At 48.7% G+C, this 23,078-nt stretch overlaps 10 protein-coding genes across 10 annotated transcripts; 4 read left to right on the forward strand and 6 right to left on the reverse strand.

The window, feature by feature from the left end:
• Positions 1–233: 233 nt before the first annotated feature.
• Positions 234–1,228, forward strand: FPSE_10654 (uncharacterized protein; the record flags this gene model as incomplete). Its single annotated transcript, XM_009263771.1, has 2 exons — positions 234–729; positions 780–1,228. The coding sequence occupies 2 exons, from the start codon at positions 234–236 to the stop codon at positions 1,226–1,228; spliced, it is 945 nt and encodes a 314-aa protein (XP_009262046.1).
• Positions 1,229–1,396: 168 nt separating this feature from the next.
• FPSE_10655 (uncharacterized protein) lies at positions 1,397–4,469 on the reverse strand (the record flags this gene model as incomplete). The annotated part of the gene is made up of 4 exons (XM_009263772.1): positions 1,397–1,581; positions 1,634–3,886; positions 3,934–4,130; positions 4,180–4,469. 4 exons carry the CDS (start codon positions 4,467–4,469, stop codon positions 1,397–1,399), a joined length of 2,925 nt encoding a protein of 974 aa, XP_009262047.1.
• A 766-nt stretch (positions 4,470–5,235) lies between these two features.
• On the reverse strand, positions 5,236–6,860 carry FPSE_10656 (uncharacterized protein; the record flags this gene model as incomplete). Its single annotated transcript, XM_009263773.1, has 3 exons — positions 5,236–6,139; positions 6,196–6,630; positions 6,682–6,860. 3 exons carry the CDS (start codon positions 6,858–6,860, stop codon positions 5,236–5,238), a joined length of 1,518 nt encoding a protein of 505 aa, XP_009262048.1.
• Positions 6,861–7,542: 682 nt separating this feature from the next.
• FPSE_10657 (uncharacterized protein) lies at positions 7,543–9,018 on the reverse strand (the record flags this gene model as incomplete). Its single annotated transcript, XM_009263774.1, has 1 exon — positions 7,543–9,018. One exon carries the CDS (start codon positions 9,016–9,018, stop codon positions 7,543–7,545), a length of 1,476 nt encoding a protein of 491 aa, XP_009262049.1.
• A 1,194-nt stretch (positions 9,019–10,212) lies between these two features.
• FPSE_10658 (uncharacterized protein) lies at positions 10,213–11,008 on the reverse strand (the record flags this gene model as incomplete). The annotated part of the gene is made up of 2 exons (XM_009263775.1): positions 10,213–10,554; positions 10,580–11,008. 2 exons carry the CDS (start codon positions 11,006–11,008, stop codon positions 10,213–10,215), a joined length of 771 nt encoding a protein of 256 aa, XP_009262050.1.
• A 935-nt stretch (positions 11,009–11,943) lies between these two features.
• FPSE_10659 (uncharacterized protein) lies at positions 11,944–13,668 on the forward strand (the record flags this gene model as incomplete). Its single annotated transcript, XM_009263776.1, has 1 exon — positions 11,944–13,668. One exon carries the CDS (start codon positions 11,944–11,946, stop codon positions 13,666–13,668), a length of 1,725 nt encoding a protein of 574 aa, XP_009262051.1.
• A 2,309-nt stretch (positions 13,669–15,977) lies between these two features.
• On the forward strand, positions 15,978–17,698 carry FPSE_10660 (uncharacterized protein; the record flags this gene model as incomplete). The annotated part of the gene is made up of 8 exons (XM_009263777.1): positions 15,978–16,070; positions 16,150–16,285; positions 16,336–16,517; positions 16,574–16,610; positions 16,675–16,742; positions 16,793–17,178; positions 17,230–17,297; positions 17,346–17,698. The coding sequence occupies 8 exons, from the start codon at positions 15,978–15,980 to the stop codon at positions 17,696–17,698; spliced, it is 1,323 nt and encodes a 440-aa protein (XP_009262052.1).
• Positions 17,699–18,436: 738 nt separating this feature from the next.
• FPSE_10661 (uncharacterized protein) lies at positions 18,437–19,717 on the forward strand (the record flags this gene model as incomplete). Its single annotated transcript, XM_009263778.1, has 2 exons — positions 18,437–18,475; positions 18,521–19,717. The coding sequence occupies 2 exons, from the start codon at positions 18,437–18,439 to the stop codon at positions 19,715–19,717; spliced, it is 1,236 nt and encodes a 411-aa protein (XP_009262053.1).
• A 207-nt stretch (positions 19,718–19,924) lies between these two features.
• FPSE_10662 (uncharacterized protein) lies at positions 19,925–20,315 on the reverse strand (the record flags this gene model as incomplete). The annotated part of the gene is made up of 2 exons (XM_009263779.1): positions 19,925–20,113; positions 20,169–20,315. The coding sequence occupies 2 exons, from the start codon at positions 20,313–20,315 to the stop codon at positions 19,925–19,927; spliced, it is 336 nt and encodes a 111-aa protein (XP_009262054.1).
• Positions 20,316–20,746: 431 nt separating this feature from the next.
• On the reverse strand, positions 20,747–22,255 carry FPSE_10663 (uncharacterized protein; the record flags this gene model as incomplete). Its single annotated transcript, XM_009263780.1, has 7 exons — positions 20,747–20,817; positions 20,894–20,914; positions 21,026–21,075; positions 21,176–21,409; positions 21,464–21,832; positions 21,866–21,968; positions 22,015–22,255. The coding sequence occupies 7 exons, from the start codon at positions 22,253–22,255 to the stop codon at positions 20,747–20,749; spliced, it is 1,089 nt and encodes a 362-aa protein (XP_009262055.1).
• Between the last annotated feature and the right edge of the window lie 823 nt (positions 22,256–23,078).

Below are 23,078 nucleotides of genomic sequence, written 5' to 3' on the forward strand. Positions count from 1 at the left end.
AAGGGTCTGGCCGGGGATTGAACCCGGGACCTCTCGCAAGCAATGCTATAGGGTTTTCCCTAAGCGAGAATCATACCACTAGACCACCAGACCGAGCAGTTTTATACTGATTTTGTTGGAGGGTGGTGAAAATTCTGACTCTATCAAGTTGTGGTGCTGACAAGAGCGACTCGCAATCATCTCGACCAAAGATTATGCGGCAATAAGGCTACTTCTTTGAACCACCACGCAACATGTCTGCCAACAGAGAAAACACGCTGCACGATTTGCGGATTGATGTCTCGGCTCTACCGGACATTACGCAACCCGAGATGGATTTCCTCGACTCTTCCTTCTTCCAGACCCGCGATAGTACCCAAGCAAGGCCCCAACTCCCAACACCAGCATCTCTATTTGAGGAATATGGAAATCGTGGGGCCGATGTCATTACGATTGAAGAGCTGAACCTGGCCATAAAAACAAATCTTCAAGCTTATCTAAATCTCGAGGAAGCGCAAACCTTGTGGGCAATTCGAAAAGTGTTTCCAAATGGCGAAGTTCCAGTACCAGAATTGTTTGGTTGGAGGAAACACGGGGATCGGGTTTTCATTTACATGAGCCTTGTGCCGGGAGAAACACTCCGACAAGCCTGGCAATCGCTTACTGAGCATGACAAGGCTTCACTTCAGAACCAACTCAAAGACATCATTGGTACACTGAGGACGCTCAAGCAATCGCCCGAAATCATCGGTGAGTGTATTCAGTGTCTCAGGTTTGATTGCCCTCTAAACCATCTCCAGGCTCTGTCCGCCGAGGACCACTACAAGACAGTTTCTTTCGGATAGACGGGGAGAGAGGTCCTTTGTCTAGTATTAAACAGTTCAACGACTGGCTGTTCGCTATTGCAACCCGCCAGGATCCCCAGCCAGGGAAAGAGATCCAAGGCCTAGACCACCCTGATATGTACCGCGACATACTCCCGGATCAAGGCAATGTTTATTTTAGTCATGGAGATCTTACCCTGGGAAATATCATGGTCTCGGGTTCTCCTGGCACTTATACCATCACAGGCATCATTGATTGGGAGCAGGCAGGGTGGTATCCTGACTATTGGGGGTATTGTAAGATTTTGCTGGGAGTTGAGTTGGACCACGAGTGGAGGACTGAGGAATGGGGAGGAAAGATCACGGAACCATTTGATGACATCTTCTTTGCAGTCGCGGAGTATTCTCTGTGGTGTTGCCCTTGATAACCGCGAACCCCTCTATGATGCTTCGTGTAGCAAGACGAAGCCATAGAAACACACCATCACTTATATATATATATATACAATCTCATTATTTCTTAATACCTATCGTACACATCCTCCAAACCATTCATCTGGCCAAGTCTTGAATCATAATCTCGTGAAATCGTTCTACAGCGAGATACCATAAAGTCCCTCACCCTGTATAGCCTCCCCATTCTCGTACGTAATTCTCCTCCACCCTTCAGCCTGTGTCTCGTCACGGATCCAGTCTACCGTTGGGAAATACCGCTCGTCCTTCTTGATAGTGACAACAGATGGAGTGCCTGAGAAGTCTGTCATTTTGATCTTGAAGTCTGTATCCAAAAGTTAATGATGATCACAGCAAGGTGGGGGCTTGGCACTTACAAGTCTTGTCAGGGATGTTGGCCACCACATTCATCAGGGCCTCAAGATCAGGCGTTGGCTTGTTATCGATATGCGTAATAAAGGTCGTCGCATAAACGCTATACAAGTTGGACGGCGAACCGACTAGCCAGCTTGTGATGTACACCTCACTAGGCAACTTCTTGATGCACTGTCGAACAGTCCGGTGTGGCTTCTGGGCGGTCAGACCGCAGAAGTTGACAACACGCGACGTCTCAAACTCATCTTCAAGAACGGTCTGGGCCTTGAAACTGATCTGCTCACCGCTTCGCACAGCGACGACATCGAGCGACTCTTTCCAGTACATCGCCTCCACGTCAGAAAGTTGCGTAACGAGCTTTCCGTCTAGGGTGAGCAGTATATCGCCCTCTTCCAGGGAGTTGGGTAGACCGCTAGATGCTCGCTTCACCATGAAGAGCCGGCGATCGGATGATCTGCTTTGCACTTGGCTGATCCACTCTTCCGACACGCCCATTACGCGAGCCTCTATGATCGTCACAGCTGCCAGCTCCACGGATAGACTCCTCAAGCTGGGGATAATACCTTGACTGAGCTTCTCCGCAATGGGAACAATAGCTTGAGAGCTTAATCCGAAGCAAGCTTCATCGAGATCTTCCACTTCGTACACAACCCACAGAGCTTGGATGGAGCCATCTTCGGCAACGAGAACACCGCTGCTGCAGTATGCGCCGATTCTGGTCTCCACGTCGATCCTATCAACATTGATAGGACGCCCTCGAGGGGGGTTCGGAGGTTCTCGCTCCTGTGGTATAACCTTTGTGACGGCTGTAGAAGCATAGACCATCTCATCGCTATCGTTATGCCCAACAAAAAAGGTGGAAGCTCCCTGCGAGATACGCTCCGTGCTGAACTTTGCGCTTTTGACAGGTGCGTCCACAAGACTGGGGTCGTATTGAATGATGGCGTAGTGGTGGGAAGGGTGCAAAAACACAACCTTTCCAGGGATCAGAACTGAGTCCGCAAAGGTGAGCTCGATATCACACATCTTTGTGGGGACAACCGTTCTGGAGATAATGACGAATCCACGCTCGGCGTCAATTACAAGTCCCATACCCCGATGAACACGGGTAGACTGTCCGTCGATCAGGACAGGAGCAGAGAACTTGACGTTGACGAAACTCCTCACGATCTCCGCTACCGCTCTCAACGGGATGTGCTCAAGCGTGTCAAACGAGGCACTCAGCTTGTTCGGCTGAACCGCAGGCAGTGGCTCAGCAAGGACATCAACATCCCAAGCTCCAGTGTCGTCGTTCCTCGTAAACATCTTCATGCGCTGAAACCAATGCCTATCAATGGCCACGACAGCACTACGAATGGTGTGCCGTTCCCAGACGTGCCAGTACTTGATCGCCACTCGGGCCCTGTCAGGGATATTCTTGAGCACCTGCACGAAGGTTTCCAGGTTAGGTGTCTTTTTGTGATTTACGCTGTCAACCATGAGGTAGTTATCGTGCGTTGGATGGAAGGGCCCTGCTTTGCAGACGTAAACGCCACGACAGGGGAGGACGTAGCGCTGTGCAACCTGGTACGAGAGGTCGTGAAAGCAAGCTGCTCCGACAGTGACGAAGCGATCGGGAGTAATGGCGTTGAGGTTTTGCACCGTGATATCCTCTTCTACGTCTTCTCCATCTCTTTGGACGAGGACGCGAATTGTTTGATCAATGTTCTCGTCAAAGATGGTGTTCAAGTTGAGGAACTGCGTGATAAGTTCCCCGTTGATCTTGATGAGGATATCTCCCTCTTTCAGTTTACCGTCTGACGGTCCCTCGGCCAGGACGTCAACCGCCACGATGAGGTTGTCTTCTCCCGGAAAAGACTTGCGAAGAACACTCTCCCACTCTGGATTCAACCCAAGTCTCCGACACTCGTCAAAGGGTTTGAGCTTGAAGACAGTCTGGATTTCTCCTCTTTTCACCTTGTCGCCATTCTGGATCTGCTCTAATGCTCGGAGTGGGCCATCAAGTGGGAGGAAATAATCGGTTGAACCATCTGTGCGGCCGCCAGCTTGAAGAGCGATTCCATGGCCGTCAACATTGACGACAGGGGATCCTGAAGAGCCGCCGGATGCGGAAGCGTTGGCTTGGTAGTAGCAGGTGTTGAAGTCCATGTAGCCATCATAGATGGGGGCGTTTCTGTCCAGACGGCTAATGAAGCCAGATAGAATACCCAGCTTTTCGCCGCTATCATTACCGATGACCTTGATCTCTGTTCCAACTGTAAAATGTTAGATAACTGTTTCATGTGTGATGTTGCGAGTTTACCTTTGGCAAGATCGGGTCGTAGTTGCATGGCAGTGAGCTCCATATACTTGACCGCCTTTGGGTCAAATTTGAGAAACCCAAAGTCATGGACGGGGTCGCGATAGATTGGATGGACCTCTACTTCTTCTTGATTATTGAAGACGATATACCCAGAGAACGGCCCAGGTCCTACTACGTGTCTGTTGGTCAGGACAAGGCTTGAAAAGTTAGCATAAGCGCTGATTCTCGCGACAACAAATATCTTACCCTCGCTCAGCGTCAACAATAAAGCCAGTTGCTTCGCTTGTCTTGGAGATTTCTGTGTCGAATGAATACGGGTGTGAGAACTTGACAGATACGACGCATCTAACGACTTTCTCTATAGCTCTCTGCCATGCCTCACTCTCACTTTCCGAGAGGAGGCCTGTCTTGGATGGGGTAATTTTCTCGTGTTGCGCTGAAACCGGGCTGGTGATGCCGTTTTGGGTAGGCTCTGTGGAGTCCGATAATGACATGTCGCGCATTTTGGGAAGGATGGGATCCTGATGGATAGTCATGGTTGTGGTATGTCCCAATGAAACCAGGGTGGTAGAACGGGATGATCAGTTAATGGTAGAGGTATTGCAGTGATACTGGAGGAACAGGAAAGTATTTGAGTAATGTTCAGCGAGAATAAGGCGGGAGATGTAGGAATGACTGAGGTTGAAAATAGAGAGGAGCGAGAACACTCATGCAGTGCTTATGGTTGAACAAGGCCAGGCAGGGAGTCAGCCCTATGAACGAATCGATCACACACTTCGCCGACCCCTCATTAGAGTTGAGGCCCTCAGCCCCAAAAAGTGGATTTGCTCTCCGAAGTGCCGAGTAAGAGCGTGACTCAACTGAGGCAACCGACAGTGGCGCAGCATGGAATCAATCATTTTCAGCCTTGACAATACCAGGTATTTCTCATTAGCAATCTCGAAGTCCTATTTGGATCGTTGTATCCATATAATCCAAGTCCCATGAGGGCATCGCTTGATGTCGGAGTTATCGGCTACCGAACAAGAGGCATTATTCCGAACGTCAGCATTTGGAAACAGAAACTCAAACAATAAAACCTTGATAGTCAGACTGTGGTCATGGGATGACTCACTATTTTCTCATACGAAAATACCCCGGCTAAGAATAGTCTCATGATGCCAAATTGCTTAGTGTAGGGCATTCTTGACGTCAAGATATTTACAACTCTTTTTATTCAAGGTACCCAATATCTAATAACCCATTTTGCAGTCATCTCGGATAAACACAGAACATATCTACAAACTCTAACCTGCCATCATTCTACCCAGATGCAAGAGAAACTCTCGTCTTGCTCTCTCCCATTATCAAACTCCATTCACCATCCCACTCCTCTCTCTTTCTAACCTCAAGCTCAACATCCTTCTTGGGTGTATAAATAGTGGCCATGTCACCTGTGTTCAGCGCCGGGCTCCTTACCCATTGACCTGAAGCAGGGTTCATGTCACATCTAACACAAAGTAGAGCCACAACGATCATAATTTCAGTCGAGGCAAACTGTCGCGCGGGACATAAATGTGGTGGCGCGCCCCAAGCCACGAAGCTACTCGACGCGATCGCTTTCTTATCAGATCCATCCTTGGGCATAAAACGATACGGGTCAAAGACATCAGCCGACTCTCCCCACGTAGTCTGGTTTGTGTGCACGGGCTGGCCAGGCATCATGACGAATTGGCCAGCTTTGAGCAGATACTTGTCGTCCAGGAGTGTATCTTCCGTCACCTTTCGAATGTTTGCATGAACATGTCTTGTGCGTTGTGTCTCTTGATAAATAGACAAAAGCAAAGGACATTGTGTTTTCAGCGCTGCAACGTCTACCACGAACCCAGTCTCTTTGTTTCCGCTGACAGTATGTTCGATAACTTCGCGTCGCACCTCTTCAAGAAGTTCAGGCCTAGAGAACAACTCGTAGATGGTCCAGTACATAATGGGAACTGTGTTGACAAAAGCTGCTGTTCCAAAGGTAGCTTGCTGCTTGCAAATGTCATCCTCGTCGATGCCTGCTTCTTGCATAGTGCGCTGACGAGCCATGTAGACTGCTGACACGTCGGTGGGGATATTCATGTTGTATTTGCGGAAAGCATCAAAGACGATCTCGCGAGCTGCGTAGCCTTTTTTGGTGATGTCGAGGTTGATGAGATGGAGAGGCATATAATCTTGCCATTTCCTTGATTTCGTTAGCTCTCCGGTTAATCTTGCAACATTTGTTGGTCTTTTACTTACCAAAACGCTGCATCGATCTTAGGATCGCGGAAAGGATTCTCCACGCCTAGAACACCACAGGCACTCGCTTGCACGACCGCGTACCTAACCCACTCTAGCAATGACACCTTGCTCACGCCGTTCTTTTCTCTAGGCAGTAATTCTTCAATATCGATCAACGCACGGTCTCCCATTCTTAAATTCTGCTCATCAAGACTCGGTCCCGGCGCAAGACTATGTTTATGGGCATGACTGAACGAGTCAACCCACTCACTCCCAAAGACTTCGAAAGTGGCAGGGTTGGCATCGCCCATATGCTTGGCAGCAGTTTGCATAAAGGGACGGAAAGAAAGTGTTTTAGACCTTTGGATCAGAGGGATGAGGCGGGCCGTTTTGGCGACGTAGAGTTTGGTGTTGAAGATGGCAACTGTATAGATTTCTTGGTCTGTTTGCTTGCTGTCTTGGTCATTAATAACTATTCTCCAGCAGTATTACTGGTTTACACACCTAGTTATCCCGTGATAGCCAGAACTGTACTTCATCATACCAATTAGATGACCAAAAAGTGGTATTTTCGACTGAAGACGCTCCGGCTCTCTCGGGTCATCAAACATGGAGAAGAGCCATTCTAGCGTGTATGCAAACAGGACGAACCCTGCTGCACCATACAATATCTCACGAAGCATGCTGACAAGAAAGATAACAGTGTCACGGTTTCTTCAAAGGGTAGGCACGTTGAACGTTTTAATAGATTTTAATACGGAGGATCATTTACCACGCAAGGTATCTCTAGCTCGCTTAATCAAGGATCTCAGATTCTTCGACAAAGTCCGAATACGAACTCCTTTGGTGGAGAGACTAAAGAACTAGGGTTAATCTAGCGCTGGCCAACATCTTGCTTGGTTCAGGGGGGGTTGTAAGAAACCGAATCCGAGTAAGAAGATGACGAAGGATTAGTTGGTTTGTTTTTGATTGGTGGGCCACTTCAACCGTTTTGTTTAGTTTTCCGCTGCATGAAACGTTAGAAATGGCTCTAGTTTGAGTTGGTGCGCATCTCATGGGAAGAACAGCACAAGGGCTAGCTATAAACGAACATTATGTTACAGCCAAGAATGCATATTGACCGAGTGATATTCTGCAAAACCCTATTTGTCTTCCTCCTTTTTCTTTGTCTATCAATAAAACCGACCCCAAAGCATTGTATAACTTTTCACAACTCAATAAATCGTAGGAGCAACAGGGTAAATTCCACTGCAAACGTCTCGCCAGTGCTAACTTTGTTCGAAGTCTACTTGTAAACGTCCTCCTTGTTCTGTCAGAACCTGGATACATAATCCGAACAAGCCATCTCCTGGCGTAATAGTAAAGTCAAGTCATGCGTGATACCGCCTGGTCCAAGGCATCAATTACCGCATCGTACAATTGATTTGTTTCCTCTACACTTGACTTCGTCCCCAGAAAAAAGGGTCCATCGTCTGGAAAGAACAATATCTTGCGCAGAGCATATGCCAACTCTTCAGTACCCTTGAAGGCTGGTGCAAACTCTGAAACAATGGCTGAGAACCTCTCTTTGTCAGAAATATCTTGGATCTTCTGGTTGGCGCTTCTAACACAGCCGGTGTTATCTTTGTTCCAGGGGAAGATTCGGCTGTCGGGGGAAACATCTCCATGCTCAGCGATAGCGAGCCACATGAAGCAGTAGAAGAACGACTCTAGATCATGTCGGTAGGTGTGCGCGATGAAATCCTCATCGTGGCGCGCAACATCGATGGCCATAAAAGCCTTTGTTCCAATCATGTCGGGAACGGGGCCTTCCAATGGAACCCGTAGATCCCTGCCACTGTCGAGATCAATGAGAAACCCGCAAGGCTGGCCTTTTTGAGCTCCAGGTGATTTGTTGATCATGAAGTTTCCCGGGCAAATATCCCTGTGGATGATTTCGGCGTCAAAGTACAGCGCCCGGTGTGCCTTGATGGCATCTCGAAGGCAGGAAATCAATTCAAAGACACTTCGGTAGTTGGAAACGGGACGGCCGACTGGAGAGATGACGACACATGCTGTCAGATACTTGTTTGTTTCCAGGCGTCGTTGGGCGATGAGCTGGTTGACGCCCCAAATGTTGAGTTCAGTAACTCGCTTCATAAACATCTCCTCCTTTCGGCTTGACTCGTCGCGGAGAGAGAATTTGACAATGACCTCGTCGCCTTTGTCGTTTGTTGCTCGGTAGACAGTAGGTCCATCACTGACGATGACCTGAGGGCGTGTGATGGGTTCCTTGTCCAGCCAAAGCTTGTATGTCGAGTTGGGCTCAACCTTGTCGTCGCATGTTTCCACCTCGTCACCCTTGACAACAACATATTGGGACTTTTCGCTGGTATGGAAGATCATCGGGTTGAGTCCAAGCTGTGCATCGTTCATTTTCATGAAGTCGTGTTCGAACTGTTCGAATGGAACGTTGTGGACGATTCCCGACCGGTAAAGGCGCACGCGATCGAAGAGCCAAAGCTCTAGCTCATCTCCGCATAGGTAGAAGCCGTGAAGGAAAAGGCGGGTAGGCTGAGACTGGAAGACTCTGTCGGCGCTATCGTAGAGGATACCGATAGCGGAGTTGTGATCGTGATCGGATTCACGAGAGATTTCTATGCCGACGACTTGTGTTTCGGGCCAGGGGTTGCTGTCCTTTTCGTGGGCGGTAGGCATAAGGAGATGCTGGATGACGCCGCGCTCGATGGACATACCGCGGAGGACGCGCTGGGGAGTGTTGCGCTTCCAACAAATACCCTTGAAGTACTTGTCGAACCAGGACATGTCCTGCTTCCAAATGTCGACCTCTATCTTGTCCATATTGACGATATTAGGTAAGGTGCAACGCAGGCTGATTGTGTAATTGTAGGGTCAGATTTGACTTTGGTGTGTGCAAAAAGGTTTCAGGTTGATGTGAAAGGAAGAGAATTCGAGTCTGGGAAAGGAAGAAGGCAGCGGCCTGGTTTTATGGTAAAGGGAAAGAAGGTTCACCGTATCACGTTGAAGTTGGGAAGGTCACACAAACCCCCGTTGATCACGCGCAGGCGCGACTGTACAAACAAAGCTTCAGTCTTGCTATTCCAGGCAAACAAAAGGAGCCGTGGGTAAGTGATGCTCGAGTAATAGTGAAGGCCAAACCCCTAGGGGCGGTTGATAAGTAATATGGATACTTTTAGACAGTCACTTCAAGAGTACCAGGAGTGTGAAGAAACAGAAACAATTCTTCATCACTATCGTCAACACAAAGTTAATTCCATCTCAAATGACGACGTGTCTTTATCTCATGTGAGTTCTCATGTGAGGCAGAGTTCAGATTAGGGCTTCCCCTCGTTTATGATCTATCACCCACTCAGACCGGGTACTTCTCCTCAACCTTATTACTGTCACATCCCGAGATAAATTTCGCATGTGCGGAAGGCTATTTCTCCTCACGAGCGGCGAAACAAGGTCATGGGATCTTTAAGGGGTTCTGTTTGGTGATCAATATTGTGGGGTGAAGAAGTACGCAGGTTGATTTGTGCGCCTTGAAGGTTGATTTGTGGAACAAGCGCAGTCTATGTTACATAGAAGCCCATTCGGACTCGGAATTAGTTGATTTGGCCGAGAGTGCATTCCATAGGCGTAGGGCTATTCGAATAAGTTTGTGACAAGCGCGCAACGTTACACAGAACACATTCACCAGGAAACAGGAGCATCATCCAGTCTAGGAGTGGCAAGCCCGAGTCGAGGCAAGGTCGCACATGAAAGTGAATCAAATCTCAAATACAGGAGGCAGGAAACTGATCAAAGCATCTTATCAACAAGTTCTCTTCATTCCCAGTAATATAGCTCAACTTTCGTCCCGGGTATTCTTTATTACGCTCTTGACTTATTTTTATCAAGTTCCTTTTTACCGGCTCCACTGTGATTGTATGGGATCTGGTCACTCATCAGTCATTACGATACTGGGCCGTTTGTGCGTTCGTTGATTTCCCAACGGCAGACTTTGACTAAAAGTCTAAACTTGGATATTTATTACTTCTCTTCTACGATCTGCCTGATTATTTTGGTGAGATTGTCAGGCTGGCTGAGATGAGGTGCATGTCCGCTCTGGATCTTATGAACCCCAACTTTGCCATTCGTCATGCCTTTGAGTAACTCAAGCATACCAAATTGGTACTCTGGGAAAACAAGTTTGTCTTGTTCACAGATTATGTAATGCACCTCGGCATCTTTGTAGCCAGCATATGTAAGTTGATCTCTGTATGAAGCCGTCGAGTGCTGTGGTAGTTCTCTTGCCAGCTTGAGAGCTTCTTCAGGTGGTGATTCTGAGTAGATGAAGGGTGCGCATTCAGGTGTGAGGGTCATGTAATCATCCTTGTAAAGTCAGTGACTTACGCACCTCGTTATGAAAGAAAGGTGAACTTGCCTCGATTATGAGATAGTCTGGGGCAGTTAGCAATGCCAGGACGGATCCGCCGACGGGTAGCGCCACCGCAGCAAGGTAAACGATCTTGGTGACGCCGCTCTTCTTCCCCTGGGATTGTCGCGCTTTCTGTGAAAGTGTTTCCAGGCTTTGAGTAGCCGGTATGCCACCGTATGAATGGGCCAGCAAGATGACTTCTTTGTCCTCGTCTAGTATTTTCTCCACGACAGAAGCGATTTCATCAACGTCATCGCTCAGGGTAGCAGGGGCTTTACCCTCCTTTCGACCGACAGAAGGTAAGTCGACAATCTCGGATTGTATGCCATCGCGAGCGAGACTTTGAACGAGATGTTCGTAGAGTGAGGGCTTCGCGAAAGAGCCAGGTATGATAACGACGGTAGCCATGCTGGAGATGGGTATAGAGAGCGAGGTTGGAAATTGACACGAGAGAGCACCAAGGTATTAATACTTATTTCAGCTTATATATGTCTCAGTCCGTGCCCCAAGGTCGCATCGTGCCAGAGCGGCATGACCATGTCTCAGAGGCGAGTTTAGAAGAGGCCAATGAGGAAATACGGCCGCCGCGAGAGGACACAATTTCCATTTCTTTATGCGGGGCCGGACAAGTTAGTTGGTGTTGATAGGGACATGATGTGATGACCTGAATAGTGCCTCTTGGAATGGACATTGCCAGTCTGGGAAATGAAACAAGCTTAAATATAATCTTGTATCTCCTTTTCCTGGGTTGGGCTGGGATGTGGTGTGTGCTGTTGGTCGCTGTCAAGCTGGTGTTTGTTCCATGGCAATTCCACAGGGCTAAATCCAGCCATGTTACGTACCTTGGTAGGCGTGTATTTACCAGCAACTGTGCGACTGGGACAATCCATTTTCTTACATTATCTTTAATTTGACATTAAACTGTTCACGTCGACACTTGACGTATTATTTATTCCCTGTCTCCGTTCTAGATTCTTTAATCTTTCTCTCTGTTGATGCCTGTTCTTGAAGACGGGCAAGAATGGACCCAGTAATCTACCTAGTCTAGAATATTTTAGGGGCTGATGCAGCTCCCCCGCCCCTATCTTATCTCCCTGCAGCGCCGTGGCCCAACTAAACTTAGCGCCTGGACCCTGCGATGAAGGTCGCTACTGCAAACGGTCTAGCGCTGTGGTACAAAGCAGAGACTTTTCTCAATATCAAAATCATCTGCTCCCACCAAACAAAGAAGAAACATGCAACGCCTTCGCCTCAACACTGCACTTCTTCAAAGCCCACGTCTCTCAATTTTCCCTCTCAAATCAATCACCGCACTTCACACATCTCCTTTTTCTTCTTTGATAATGGACGGCAACAAACGTCGCCCTGGTCGTGGCGGTCGAGGCGGCCGCGGCGGTAAGAGAGGCATGCATTCGCAATCTCAATCTCATCGCGGCGGAAGACCCAGCCAGAACCAACCTCGTCCTGAGCAGCAGCAAGACACTTCCGAGAATACCATTATGGAGGATGTTGCTCCTCCCGCAGCCGCAGCTGCCCCCGAAGCAGGTGCCTTTAGCACACGTCGCTTCGACAGTCTTTTGGAGAACAACCAGGTTGATCCCATCGTCGTGCGCACCATCACAAACGATATGAAGTTCGAGTTCATGACACCTGTGCAAGCCAGTACTCTGGACGAGCTTCTTCCTCCCCAGCGCAACGACTGCCTCGTTCAGGCCCGCACTGGAACCGGTAAGACGATGGCTTTCCTCCTACCTGCCCTGCAGACCATGATCAACCAGAAGCGCGGCTCCGGCAGCGGCATCTCTCTGCTTGTCATTTCACCCACTCGCGAGCTCGCTCAGCAGATTGCAGCCGAGGCCACCAGGGTTCTCAAGAACCTCCCTCAGTATCGCGTGCAGTGTGTCATGGGCGGAACCAACAAGGACCGCGAAGAGAGAGCTATCCTCGGCGGCTGTGAGATTCTCATCGCTACACCCGGTCGTCTTTTGGACCACATGTCCAGCGAGGATATCCGTTACTCCATGCGCCACGTTGACACTCTGGTCCTCGACGAAGCGGACCGTCTTCTTGACATGGGCTTCCTCAAGGATCTTCGCTCAATTGTCAAGCAACTTCCTGACAAGGCCAAGACCAACCGCCAGGGCATGCTCTTCTCTGCTACCATTGCTCCCCACGTGAAGCAGGTGGCCGAGCTCGTGTGCTCACCTCAGTACAAGTTCATCTCGACCATCCCCGAGGGTGAGGTCAACACCCATGAGCGCGTTCCTCAGTTCCTTGTCCAGGTTCCTACCTTTTCCGACTTGGCGCCTGCCATGGTGGGAGTCGTTCGCGAGGAGGCCACTCGAGGCCAGGACTTCAAGGCGATTCTGTTTGCGACTACTGCTGCGATTGCCGACTTTTACAACAGCATCCTCGTGGCCACCCCCGGTTTGCCGCCCGTGTCGGTTCTGCACAGCCGCATGACACAGAGCAAGAGGACCCGGATTACCAACGAATACCGAACTGCTCGCAACGCTATTCTCGTAGCGACCGATGTTGTCGCTCGAGGAATGGATTTCCCTGGTGTCACCGCTGTTATCCAAGTCGGTCTGCCCTCTGACAAGGAGAGCTACATCCACCGTCTGGGCCGAACTGCAAGAGCGGACGCTGATGGCCGAGGAATCCTCATTGTCTGCGAAACGGAGGGTTTCTTCCCCAAGTACACCCTCAAAGAGATCAACTTTCAGCCCCGTGAGGCCGACCTGTCGCCAACTCAGGACGTTATCGACCTAGCCTCCAAGATGGAAGACGACGCAAAGGCAAAGGTTTACCAAGCCTGGTTGGGCTACTACAACAGCCACATGAAGTCTCTTAAATGGGACAAGACCGAGCTCGTCCGCCAGGGCAACAAGTTTGCGTACACAGGCCTTGGATCTCCCGAAACCCCAGCTTTGCAAAAGTCCACTGTTGGCAAGATGGGTTTGAAGGGCGTCAAGGGTCTGAACATCACGGCCGACCGACCTCGCACTAAGCATGGAGCTCCTGGCGGCCACGGTGACAACGGACGCGGAAAGCGAGGAAGAATGTAAAGGAAAGGATAATCGGTACTCTCATGAAAATATCGGCGGGAATGGATGGAGTTAAGGACATTACAGAGAGGGTTTTATGATTGTTTAGATACGATGATACTGCATAGACTTGTAAAATGAGCCAGACAAGATGTATATGTTGCCAAAGGAAGAGTGTTGCAAGGATCAGTCGGCTGGTTAGTAATCGATGGTCTGCCTTTAGGTAATGGAATATTGATGATCCGTAATGACTACAAGATGGAGGCCTGTCGAATTGATACATCACATAATTACATCGTCCTGCAATCTAACCAGAAAGACCCAAGACCTTTTGCCACCAAGAAAAAAAAGAAAAGCGTAATGCAACAGCAATCTCACCTCATCTTTTCACATGGGCATCTGCAATTGCACGTACCAACTCGCTATGTTCCTCCTGAAGAAAGTAGAGCATGGACCAAGACGCATCTGGATGACATTTGTCTAGACGTGGACGCTTTGGCTCTCGAAGCTTCCCAAGCAAGAGCGAAACGCAAGAAAGAATTGTCCCAAAAATACAAACCGGAGCGCAAAAAGGAATTCTCTCGGAAATACAAAGTCCAGTCTCGTCTGACAACCCATAACGGCGCGCTAGTACTCGGTCGGCCTCTGGCCCACGTGTACCCTCCAAACCCAGACGCAGGCCCAGACTCAGACCCTTGCGTGATAAATCCCACCAGTAATTCTGTCTCAAGAATTTCTTTTTTCTTGTCGCTTCCAGGAGAGCTGCGTCTCGCCATCTATCGCCATCTCCTCGTCTCCAATAACCTCCCTGTTCTATGCTCCACCACACCTGTCGGCAGCTTTCGCGTTCTGGCAGAGGAGTTGTTCGATTCTGACTTGAGGATCCATCCGCAGATTCTGCAGACATGCAAGACAGTCAACCGAGAAGCGACGCCGATTCTATTCGGTGACAATGTCTTTCGGAGGAGGTTCTACTGGCCGATTCGCTGGGAGTGGAGACGAGGGAGTGTGCCTTTGTCTCTGAGCGAATCTTCACCCATCAGTGCTATCAACTTGCAGAGCGTTACGAAAATTCGCCTCTTTCGGGAATACCGAAAATGGCTACGCAATGGGAGACTAAGAGTTTTGGACGAGTTTCCCTCGCTGAGAGAGCTGCAGGTCCACGTGGACATGAATGACGCCCGTGTTATGTCCTCGACACATAGAGATGCTTTGAGGTCAATCCATCTTTATCATCGTCAACTCCCCAACCTCAAATTCAAGATGCGCCTCGCATTCGACCAGGCTTACAAAGACTGGTGCAACGAATATTCCAGTCGCCCGATGGGCTTCAGTCTGCATCTGCGAAAAAAGGCAGAATTCGAAGAATGGTTCCAAAGAGAGGACATGTTTGCAAACAAAACAATAACCTGGTCATTTCTGATAGATTTGAATAGCTACGTCGACCCATCGGCAACAGTCATGTTCACAGCGGCCACGTCCAAATCGAGGGATCTGGCCGATGATATACTGTGCTGCATCAACGATGATGGCAAAAAGACGTGGAGTAAACTACTCATGTGACAGATCGATATTACTACATAACGCATAAATAGAGCAAACAGCAAGAAATCTGGTGGGCGAAAAGCGAGTCAGATGGATCTCAGACATAGCAGGTTTCATTTTCATCATAGTGGGACACTTTTGATCTATCATCTGCAATTGTTAGTCAAATATAGCCCATCATCCAATGAGGGCCTCTAGATGGGGGGGTGCCTGGGTTCCCAAGACCTTGCAATTCCACCTCGTGTCCGCATTTTTCGCATAGCATTGTGAACAAGGTCAACGCATCAGAGATATGCAGACGACTTATAGACTTGTCAGTAAATTTTAAACATCGTCGAAGCGATAATATACCGTACGTGTTTTCCCATGTCTTGACCAGAAATCTACAGAGTTAGAGTTGGGGCCGTGCAGCTTACAGAGCCCGTAATGATGACCCCTGATCAACATTATGATAGCTCGGAACCTAGTGGCGATGAGACCCAGGATTGGGCTTGTCCTGAAGAAGCATAGAACTGCATCCAATGTAACCACGACCGGCGTTCCGCCAACATGATGCACCAGTTCGACTTGGAAGCAAAAGCAAAAACAAAAGAAAGCAAAAAGCCAGTATAGATCCAGCAGTCAGCCCACCTCTTTGTCCGCATGATATCCGTTTCGTCCAAGGCGTTTTGTGAGTTCTGATCAAGTTGATAATATAAAATGGATTTACCCGCAGCTTTTCTCTTTTGTCCAATTCGTTCTACTTGCAATTTTTAATCACGCTTTTGTAAGTGGCTGCTATCACGATGGTTTCCTTTCGTGTGGCAATCACTCTCTGTGTCGCCTATTTGTCGTACTTGGCTGCGGCAGTGTCTCTCGAGGATATTCCAAAATGCTCTGTAAGTACCGAGTCCACTGCTCACGGTTTCTCTCAACCATCTTGACAAGTTCGTTGCTAATTACGATAATGGTCAACAGCTACCATGTGTTATTCAGATCATGAGCAATCCAGCAGTCGCCAATTCGAGCATCGAAGCCATGTGCGCAGCTAGGGATATGGAAAAAATGATACAGGATTGCATTACAGACAAGTGCACGATACGAGAATCACTTGGTATGTTTTGTACATCAACCACGCCTCTTACCAGTCTAACACGACTATAGAATTCGCCGATTTTGTCTCGGAAGTATGCAACTTCCCTCAAGAAGACTACCGTCCAAAGTATCGAGCCATCGTCATTGCGTGGACCTGCATCAGTCTCGTCGCAGTACTATTATTAATCGCTTCTAAAATATTCGTCGCGACGCCTTGGGGACTCGACGATACCTTTTCTATTCTTACCTTTGTATGTCATTCCTTTCGTACCACTTCTGCGTGCATAATCAACTGACATATGGTCAGTGTATTATTGTCCCTTGCACAATCTTTTTTCTTCGGAGTGAGTCCTTTTTGAGCACATTTCAACTGCTGGTTATCGACTACAACTAACCTTGGCTCTGTAGCAACCGATGATGGGTTTGGGTCCACCCAGGCATTATATCAATCTGCCAACTTCAGCCCTTTACTCAAGGTACGTCTAGCGACAATACCCTACCAATGAAAATGCTGATTATTGTGCAGAACATATTTGTCTGGCAGATACTTTTCATCGCTGGCCTGGCCTGCGCAAAGACCTCTATTCTCCTCTTCTTTTTGAGAATCTTCCCGGGTCACAAGTTCAGGCGTATGGTTTGGTTAACACTCGCCTTCAACACTATCACCACGATAGCCCTTCTCGTTGTCCAGCTTACGGTAGGACGCATCGTCGAGTTGGTTTGGGATCGTGAAGACCTTGCCGCAAGCATGGACAAATACAAGAAGCCCATCATCATCATATTGGCACACTGCGCGGTCGACTTTTGCGTTGATGCCTGGATGCTTGTTCTGCCCATGACCCAGCTTTACAATTTAGGGTTGAGAACAGATAAGAAGGTCCGGGTCATGTGCATGTTTGGTATTGGAATCTTGTGAGTCGAGACATTACTTATGGTTGTCTTCAGACACTAACACGAGAATAGCTTGACTGTAGTCAGTCTTGTACGTTTGATATTGCAGGCCAAGGTTGTCCCAAACCCTAGTGAAACAGGTAAGTTGACTCCGGATATTGTATCACCATGTACTTACAACTATATAGATAGCAAGTTGCAATCGACAGTCGTTTGGGCCAACGTCGAACTCAACGTTGGCTTCGTGGTAGCAGTCATGGCACCTATCCGCCAACTGTTCCAGCTCGTCGCAGCCGGTGGAAAGCCTGGGGACGAAACCACGACAAACAGGAGCCGATCCAGAACTGCCACATTTGTTGATCGGTCTCTTGTACGGATCAAGGATGTTGATGAGGAAGAGTTGGTAATACAGGATGTTGGTAATTTGTGTGGGACGACACTTGCTACTTCAAGTAGTAGAGGCACGACAAAAAGGCATGACGGCGACGATGTTGAGCTGAGTCACCTGGGAATAATTAACAATGGAAAGGGACAAAATTGAATGAGTGGTGGTGGTATGAGGCTATGAGTGATGACTTTATTCTGTCTTCACCAACTAGATATTTAAGCTGCAGCATGATGTAACTAAAATTTGGGGCTAGACTCCCTCTGAAGACGATTCGGCCCACTGTATCCGTACGTCTGTGTGATGTTGGCTTCAAGTACCAGGGTACCGTAGTACCTTGTGCTGCTGTACAGTACCTTGTTCAGTCATCCTCTACCAGATCAATCTAAACGTTCCGACAAGACTAAAGCCTAAGCCGTCTTGGCTTTCCCGACATCTCGTTTCATACTATAATTATCCTGTCAAAGAAAAGACAAGACTCTTAGTCTGGGGCATCGAGCGTAACTCTGAGAAACAAGCATCACACCAAGCCTTGGACTAACGAATCACAACCCTCGTTTAAAAACTTGGCACATATTCTCGTTAGTGACGTCACGGTCGGGAATGTTAGCCGTCCCGTGGGATGACAAGCTACGTAAAGCCGCAGAGAAATAATGCTCCTCTCAACCAAAGACCCTATCAATTTGCGGTGTGCGGCTTTATATCTGCAGAGTATGCCATCATTGTGCGCCCTAGGGACCCTGGCTGGGACCGAGACGTGAGGCTTATATACTCTCCGATGATCTGCGACGCTCCAAGGGTCGTTGGGCATCAAGCAGTGATAGTATACAGAGAGACACAAACAGAGCGGCTGCACCAGAACACAACTTCAACTCTGCACATCAATCACCCAACATGAACTACGCCAACATGATTGAGGAGAAAAACCTCAAGGTAAACACGCCCTGTCCCTTATTCATTCGGCGCTGACTCTGCTAGAAAACATTCATCATCGCGACACTATGCTCTACCCTCGTCGGAACCTTTACCTCATCCATGGGCCTCTGGGACCGGGTAAAGGAGAAGCGCATACAGGCTAAACGCGACACCACCCAAGACGAAGAGATCAAGAAGCTCAAGGCCCAAGTCGAAAAAGCCTCCAACGAACGCGACCGGGCCTCCCACGACAGGCAAAGAATACGAGACGAAGTCGAATCCTCATTCGAACGGTCGGGCGCCCTCATCAATCGCGAGTTCGAAGATGGATACCAGAGATACGGCAACCGATTCGCCATTGGCGACGTCGTGACCGAGAACAAACTACAGGCACAGGTCATCGCGCTGCAGCAGACGGTGATCAATGTCTTGCAGGATGCCCTGTACAGTGGGAGACAACTTGACCGTGCGGACATGGCCAGACTTGTCGCTGCCTCTGATGCCGCGCGAGAGGGCTCCCTTGGCGCCCTGAGACAACAGCGACAGCGTCTAGGCGAGTTGGAGGGCCCGATTCCCCCACCTCCGCAAGCCCTTCCCCCGCCTTCGCGAGCTTCCACCGTCGTCAGAGACGACCCTCTGTACTGTCGCTATGCCCTCGATCTACAATACATTCCCGAGCGACCTCTCTCTTCTAGCTTCGCACCACGTGGCGACTGCCTCTGTCCAGCCTGCGACGTCTTCCTCGACGTAGAAGACGATGATGGTTGGGCGATTGGCAAGACGGCCACACGCCTGGTCACAGAGCAGGGCTACAAGCGTGAGATTGACGAAGAGCTCGAGTTCCATGTCAGTCCGCGATTTGTTGTCAAGTGCCACACCCCCGAAGGAGAGTTCGCCTGCGTGCTGTGCAGTCGCTTCCGTGAAGAGGACGTCCTATGTCCCACGGCGGATACCTTGATCAACCACATCGGGAGGGTACACACCGTTGCCGAGATGGAGAGGGAGCCTGATTTTGAAGTGCGATCACTGGACCTTGATAGGAGGAGCTTGGCTTCTGCCAGACCTATTGATATGAACAAGAGGATCATGCCGCCGAGGTCAGTAGATTCGGGCAGGGGAAGTTCATCCGGCAAGTCCGTCGTCGACGTCGATAGGCGAAGTGCGAGGGCTATGAGTGTCGACAGGAGGAGTATGGACCGACGGAGCATGGATCGAAGAAGCATGGATGGGAGAAGTGTGGCTGGGAGGAGCGTGTACTAAGGAACCATGGGTGTTTTGCATAGCGTTTGTTTGTTTTATTGAGCGTTTGTTAGAGATTGACTTCAACTGCATTGTCTTTTAAAGAGATCATAGCCTCTGCCTGGTGCTCCATTTGCGATTACCTAGACTACCTTGCATTATTTTCTGGTCATGGTTCCTTTCGTCCATTATGCTCGTGATTCCCGACTCTAGACTCCCCATACTGCCTTAGTCCTCGGGGAGAATAATTATAAACACCTTCTCGAACTGATCATCACTATGCATCTTCTCCATATGCACACGATTCTTCTCTTTCTGCCACTCCATCGCCTCACTTGCACTGTGAGCCTGTAAGACTCCGGTATAAGCGCCTTGCGCTGCGTCATACTCTTGATACATAGCATCGAGTTGAGGATACTGGTTGTTCCCTGATCAGCCATCAGGCTCCCTATACCTAGAAATCTGCACTCACGTTCATGACGGCCCATTGTTGAAATGCTTGGTTTTCATCTTTGATCTTGTCTGTCTCAAAGTCACGTTTTGCTTTGTCTTTGCACTCTTGGGCCTTTCTGCCGGCTTCGAGAAGTTGTTTCTTGGCTTGGTTGACACGGGCTTCCATATTCGTGTGTTTTTGGTCACTTCAAATAGGTGATGGGTTTGATGACGTTGAGGAGAGAGACTGCTGATTCTTATAGGTAGGCCATTACCCCATATCCAAATCCATCAGCGGCACGAGACTTTCCACGTCGTAGTATTCTAATGCAAGATGACGACTACAAACGACTTCCCACTCATTACCAGGAAAGCTTGATCGCAGTAGGACTGATGGTATCAGGTTGTGATTGGCAAAGCCCCTTGATTACTGAACTGCGTTCACTACTAAGCCTGTACCAGTAGAAACCTAGTCTCAGTGTCCCTTCTCTAGCCCATACATCCCGAGATTCTAGTTGTTCGATCTAGCTTTAAATATCACTTCAGCACCAAGGGCTTTTTAATTTAATAATGGAGCGTAACTCGTGCTTTCCCCTTCTCTTTATAGTACTCTGCATCTCAAGAAAAAGGCTGACGATATGTCGAGTCTTTGTGCCAGGCTACATCTAGCCACTGACCTACTGGCCTAACTATAAATAAACTTTTAGTCTTTACAGCTATCATACTGTTTTCCGAGGATGAACCAAGGAGCTGAACACTACCTACACAACTTGGAGCAAATGCCACCTGTAAGAGTGTCTCAAATACGGGAGCTTTATCGGATGCATCAACAGGTTACGGTTACAAAACGCCAGCACTCGTGCATGATTTAGAACTGTTCATCTATTCATTACATACAGCGCCTCAATCTATCAGGGCACTTCATGAAAGGTTTGCTCGACATCCGTCTTGACATAAATATGCTTATCGGCGTCACTACCATGCGCGCTTCGTAAACTCCCTTGGCCTCCTACCACCTGACTTCTCAATGCGATTTCATCATCAAACCTGGGCTTGTTGCCCGCAGCCCAGTCTGGTGGTGTTATAAAACTCGATTTCTTGCTGTTCTTGCCCCGCAAGTACCGCAATAGTGACTTGAAGCTGGGTAGACACGCTGACACGATGCCTATTGACGGTTCGAAAGAGGACCAGATGGCCACAGGGCCCATATGCCATGTTGTATCGATTTCTCTAGCGAAGACGCTCAGGTAGTGTATTCGCACGGCACTAGCAATACAGACTCTTAAGAGGGAAGGGTTAGTATCGGATCGGGTTGAGATGGATGCAGTCACTTACAAGCCTCCGAGTGCCAGGATGCCGAAAACAGCTGCCTTTTTCTCTCTGCTCATCTGAAGCTTGATCACTTCTGGCACTGGGATTAAAAGCACGATGACATTGGTAATAAGGTTCATTATTGCCAGGGCAACGAAGAATTGGCCAACGTCAATGCATGAGCCCTGAGATCCCATAAACTGTGTCCAATAGTGCGAAATGGGCCTGCAGCAGAAGCACATGGTGAAGACAAAGATGATGGGATACGATATGACAAGAAGCGTCCCAAACCAAAAGCCGATTCGAAATGCAAGGCCACCTCGGGTGAATATTCGTCGGTAAAAGAGCAGTATCGAAATTTTGGTTGTGGATACGGCCGAGGCAAAGAGGAAGCTGTATACGTATGAAAGCTACTGCTATTAGTACCAATAGTTCAATGTAATGGACTTGATCGGACAAACCTTGACCACTTCAGAGAGCTGATTTATTCTAAGAGCCCACACATGTTGCCCAACGCCGTCATGTCCAGCTGGCAAAGTTAGCAACTATTCATGCCTAGCAAATCATCTACTCACCAACTGCAACCATGATAGCAACGGCAAACACAAACAAGAACGACACTATAATAGTATAATCATCCGCACTCAGTCCGTACGTTTGTTTCGTCCGTAGAGTAATCCTGCCGGCCAGAAACGCAGCCGAGATGATGAACAGCAAAAGAACAACACCAGTGTTCTTGGCTTCATTGTTGGCCGACAAATCTATGCCGTCAGGGGGCGGCCCAAAGGCTGCTAAGACAAAAGGGTCAATCTCCATTCCAAGAGAGCAAGGGCAAATTGGGTGTGTTCTGGAACCAGAGGGGGAGACGTTGAGGCAGAGCTCCGCACTTTAATAAACTTGTCAGTGCATGTTCCATAATGACACTGAGTTATCCTTCTGGGTATAGGCTCTTAAGATCATCTGTAGGTGTTCGTGTTTGGAAATAATCTCCAGTTAATATTGCGGGCTCGGTCCTTGCACAGTAACCCATCCGAAACAGGCGGGTCCTTGACCGCCAAGGGTCCCTTATCCCGGGGACCATATCTCCTCTCCTTGCTTCTGTTCCGCAATCGGGCTTTGATATGTAATTCAGCGGCATAAAAGCCTGGGGTTTATGGTTTAAATGGATTACGGAGTGGAATATGGAGTGGGATCGGAGCATTGATTTGCTGCATCTTTGTTCCTGGGGAAATGTTGACAGCTCGAAAAAAGCAAAAGTTCTCTTTTGAGGCTCGTTCAACCGTCGTTGATCGGGAATGGCAACACGGCAATAACTTAGTGTCATGATGGCTAACTCTGGAAGAAGACGGGCACGAATAGATAACGCTTTCTCAAACACGGGTTTTCGGCTTTGAGTATGGCACGTAATGCTTCCTAGATAGTCAGATGTATGAGCTAATTCAAACACAAAATCATTCTTCTTTCATAATTCCGCAGTATGCCAAGTCTTGTATCTAAGGACCTGCCATCTTTAGCCTGGATCGACGACAATAGCAGGCAGGTTTATGCAGAGAACGAAGCTATCACCTGCGTTCGGATATCCGCTTGACGTCCAAACGCTCATAAATGGGTCCGACCGTTAACAAGCGAAAGCTTAAAT

The sequence above is a fragment of the Fusarium pseudograminearum genome, chromosome 2 (assembly GCF_000303195.2).
Source record: "Fusarium pseudograminearum CS3096 chromosome 2, whole genome shotgun sequence".
Lineage (NCBI taxonomy): Eukaryota > Fungi > Ascomycota > Sordariomycetes > Hypocreales > Nectriaceae > Fusarium > Fusarium pseudograminearum.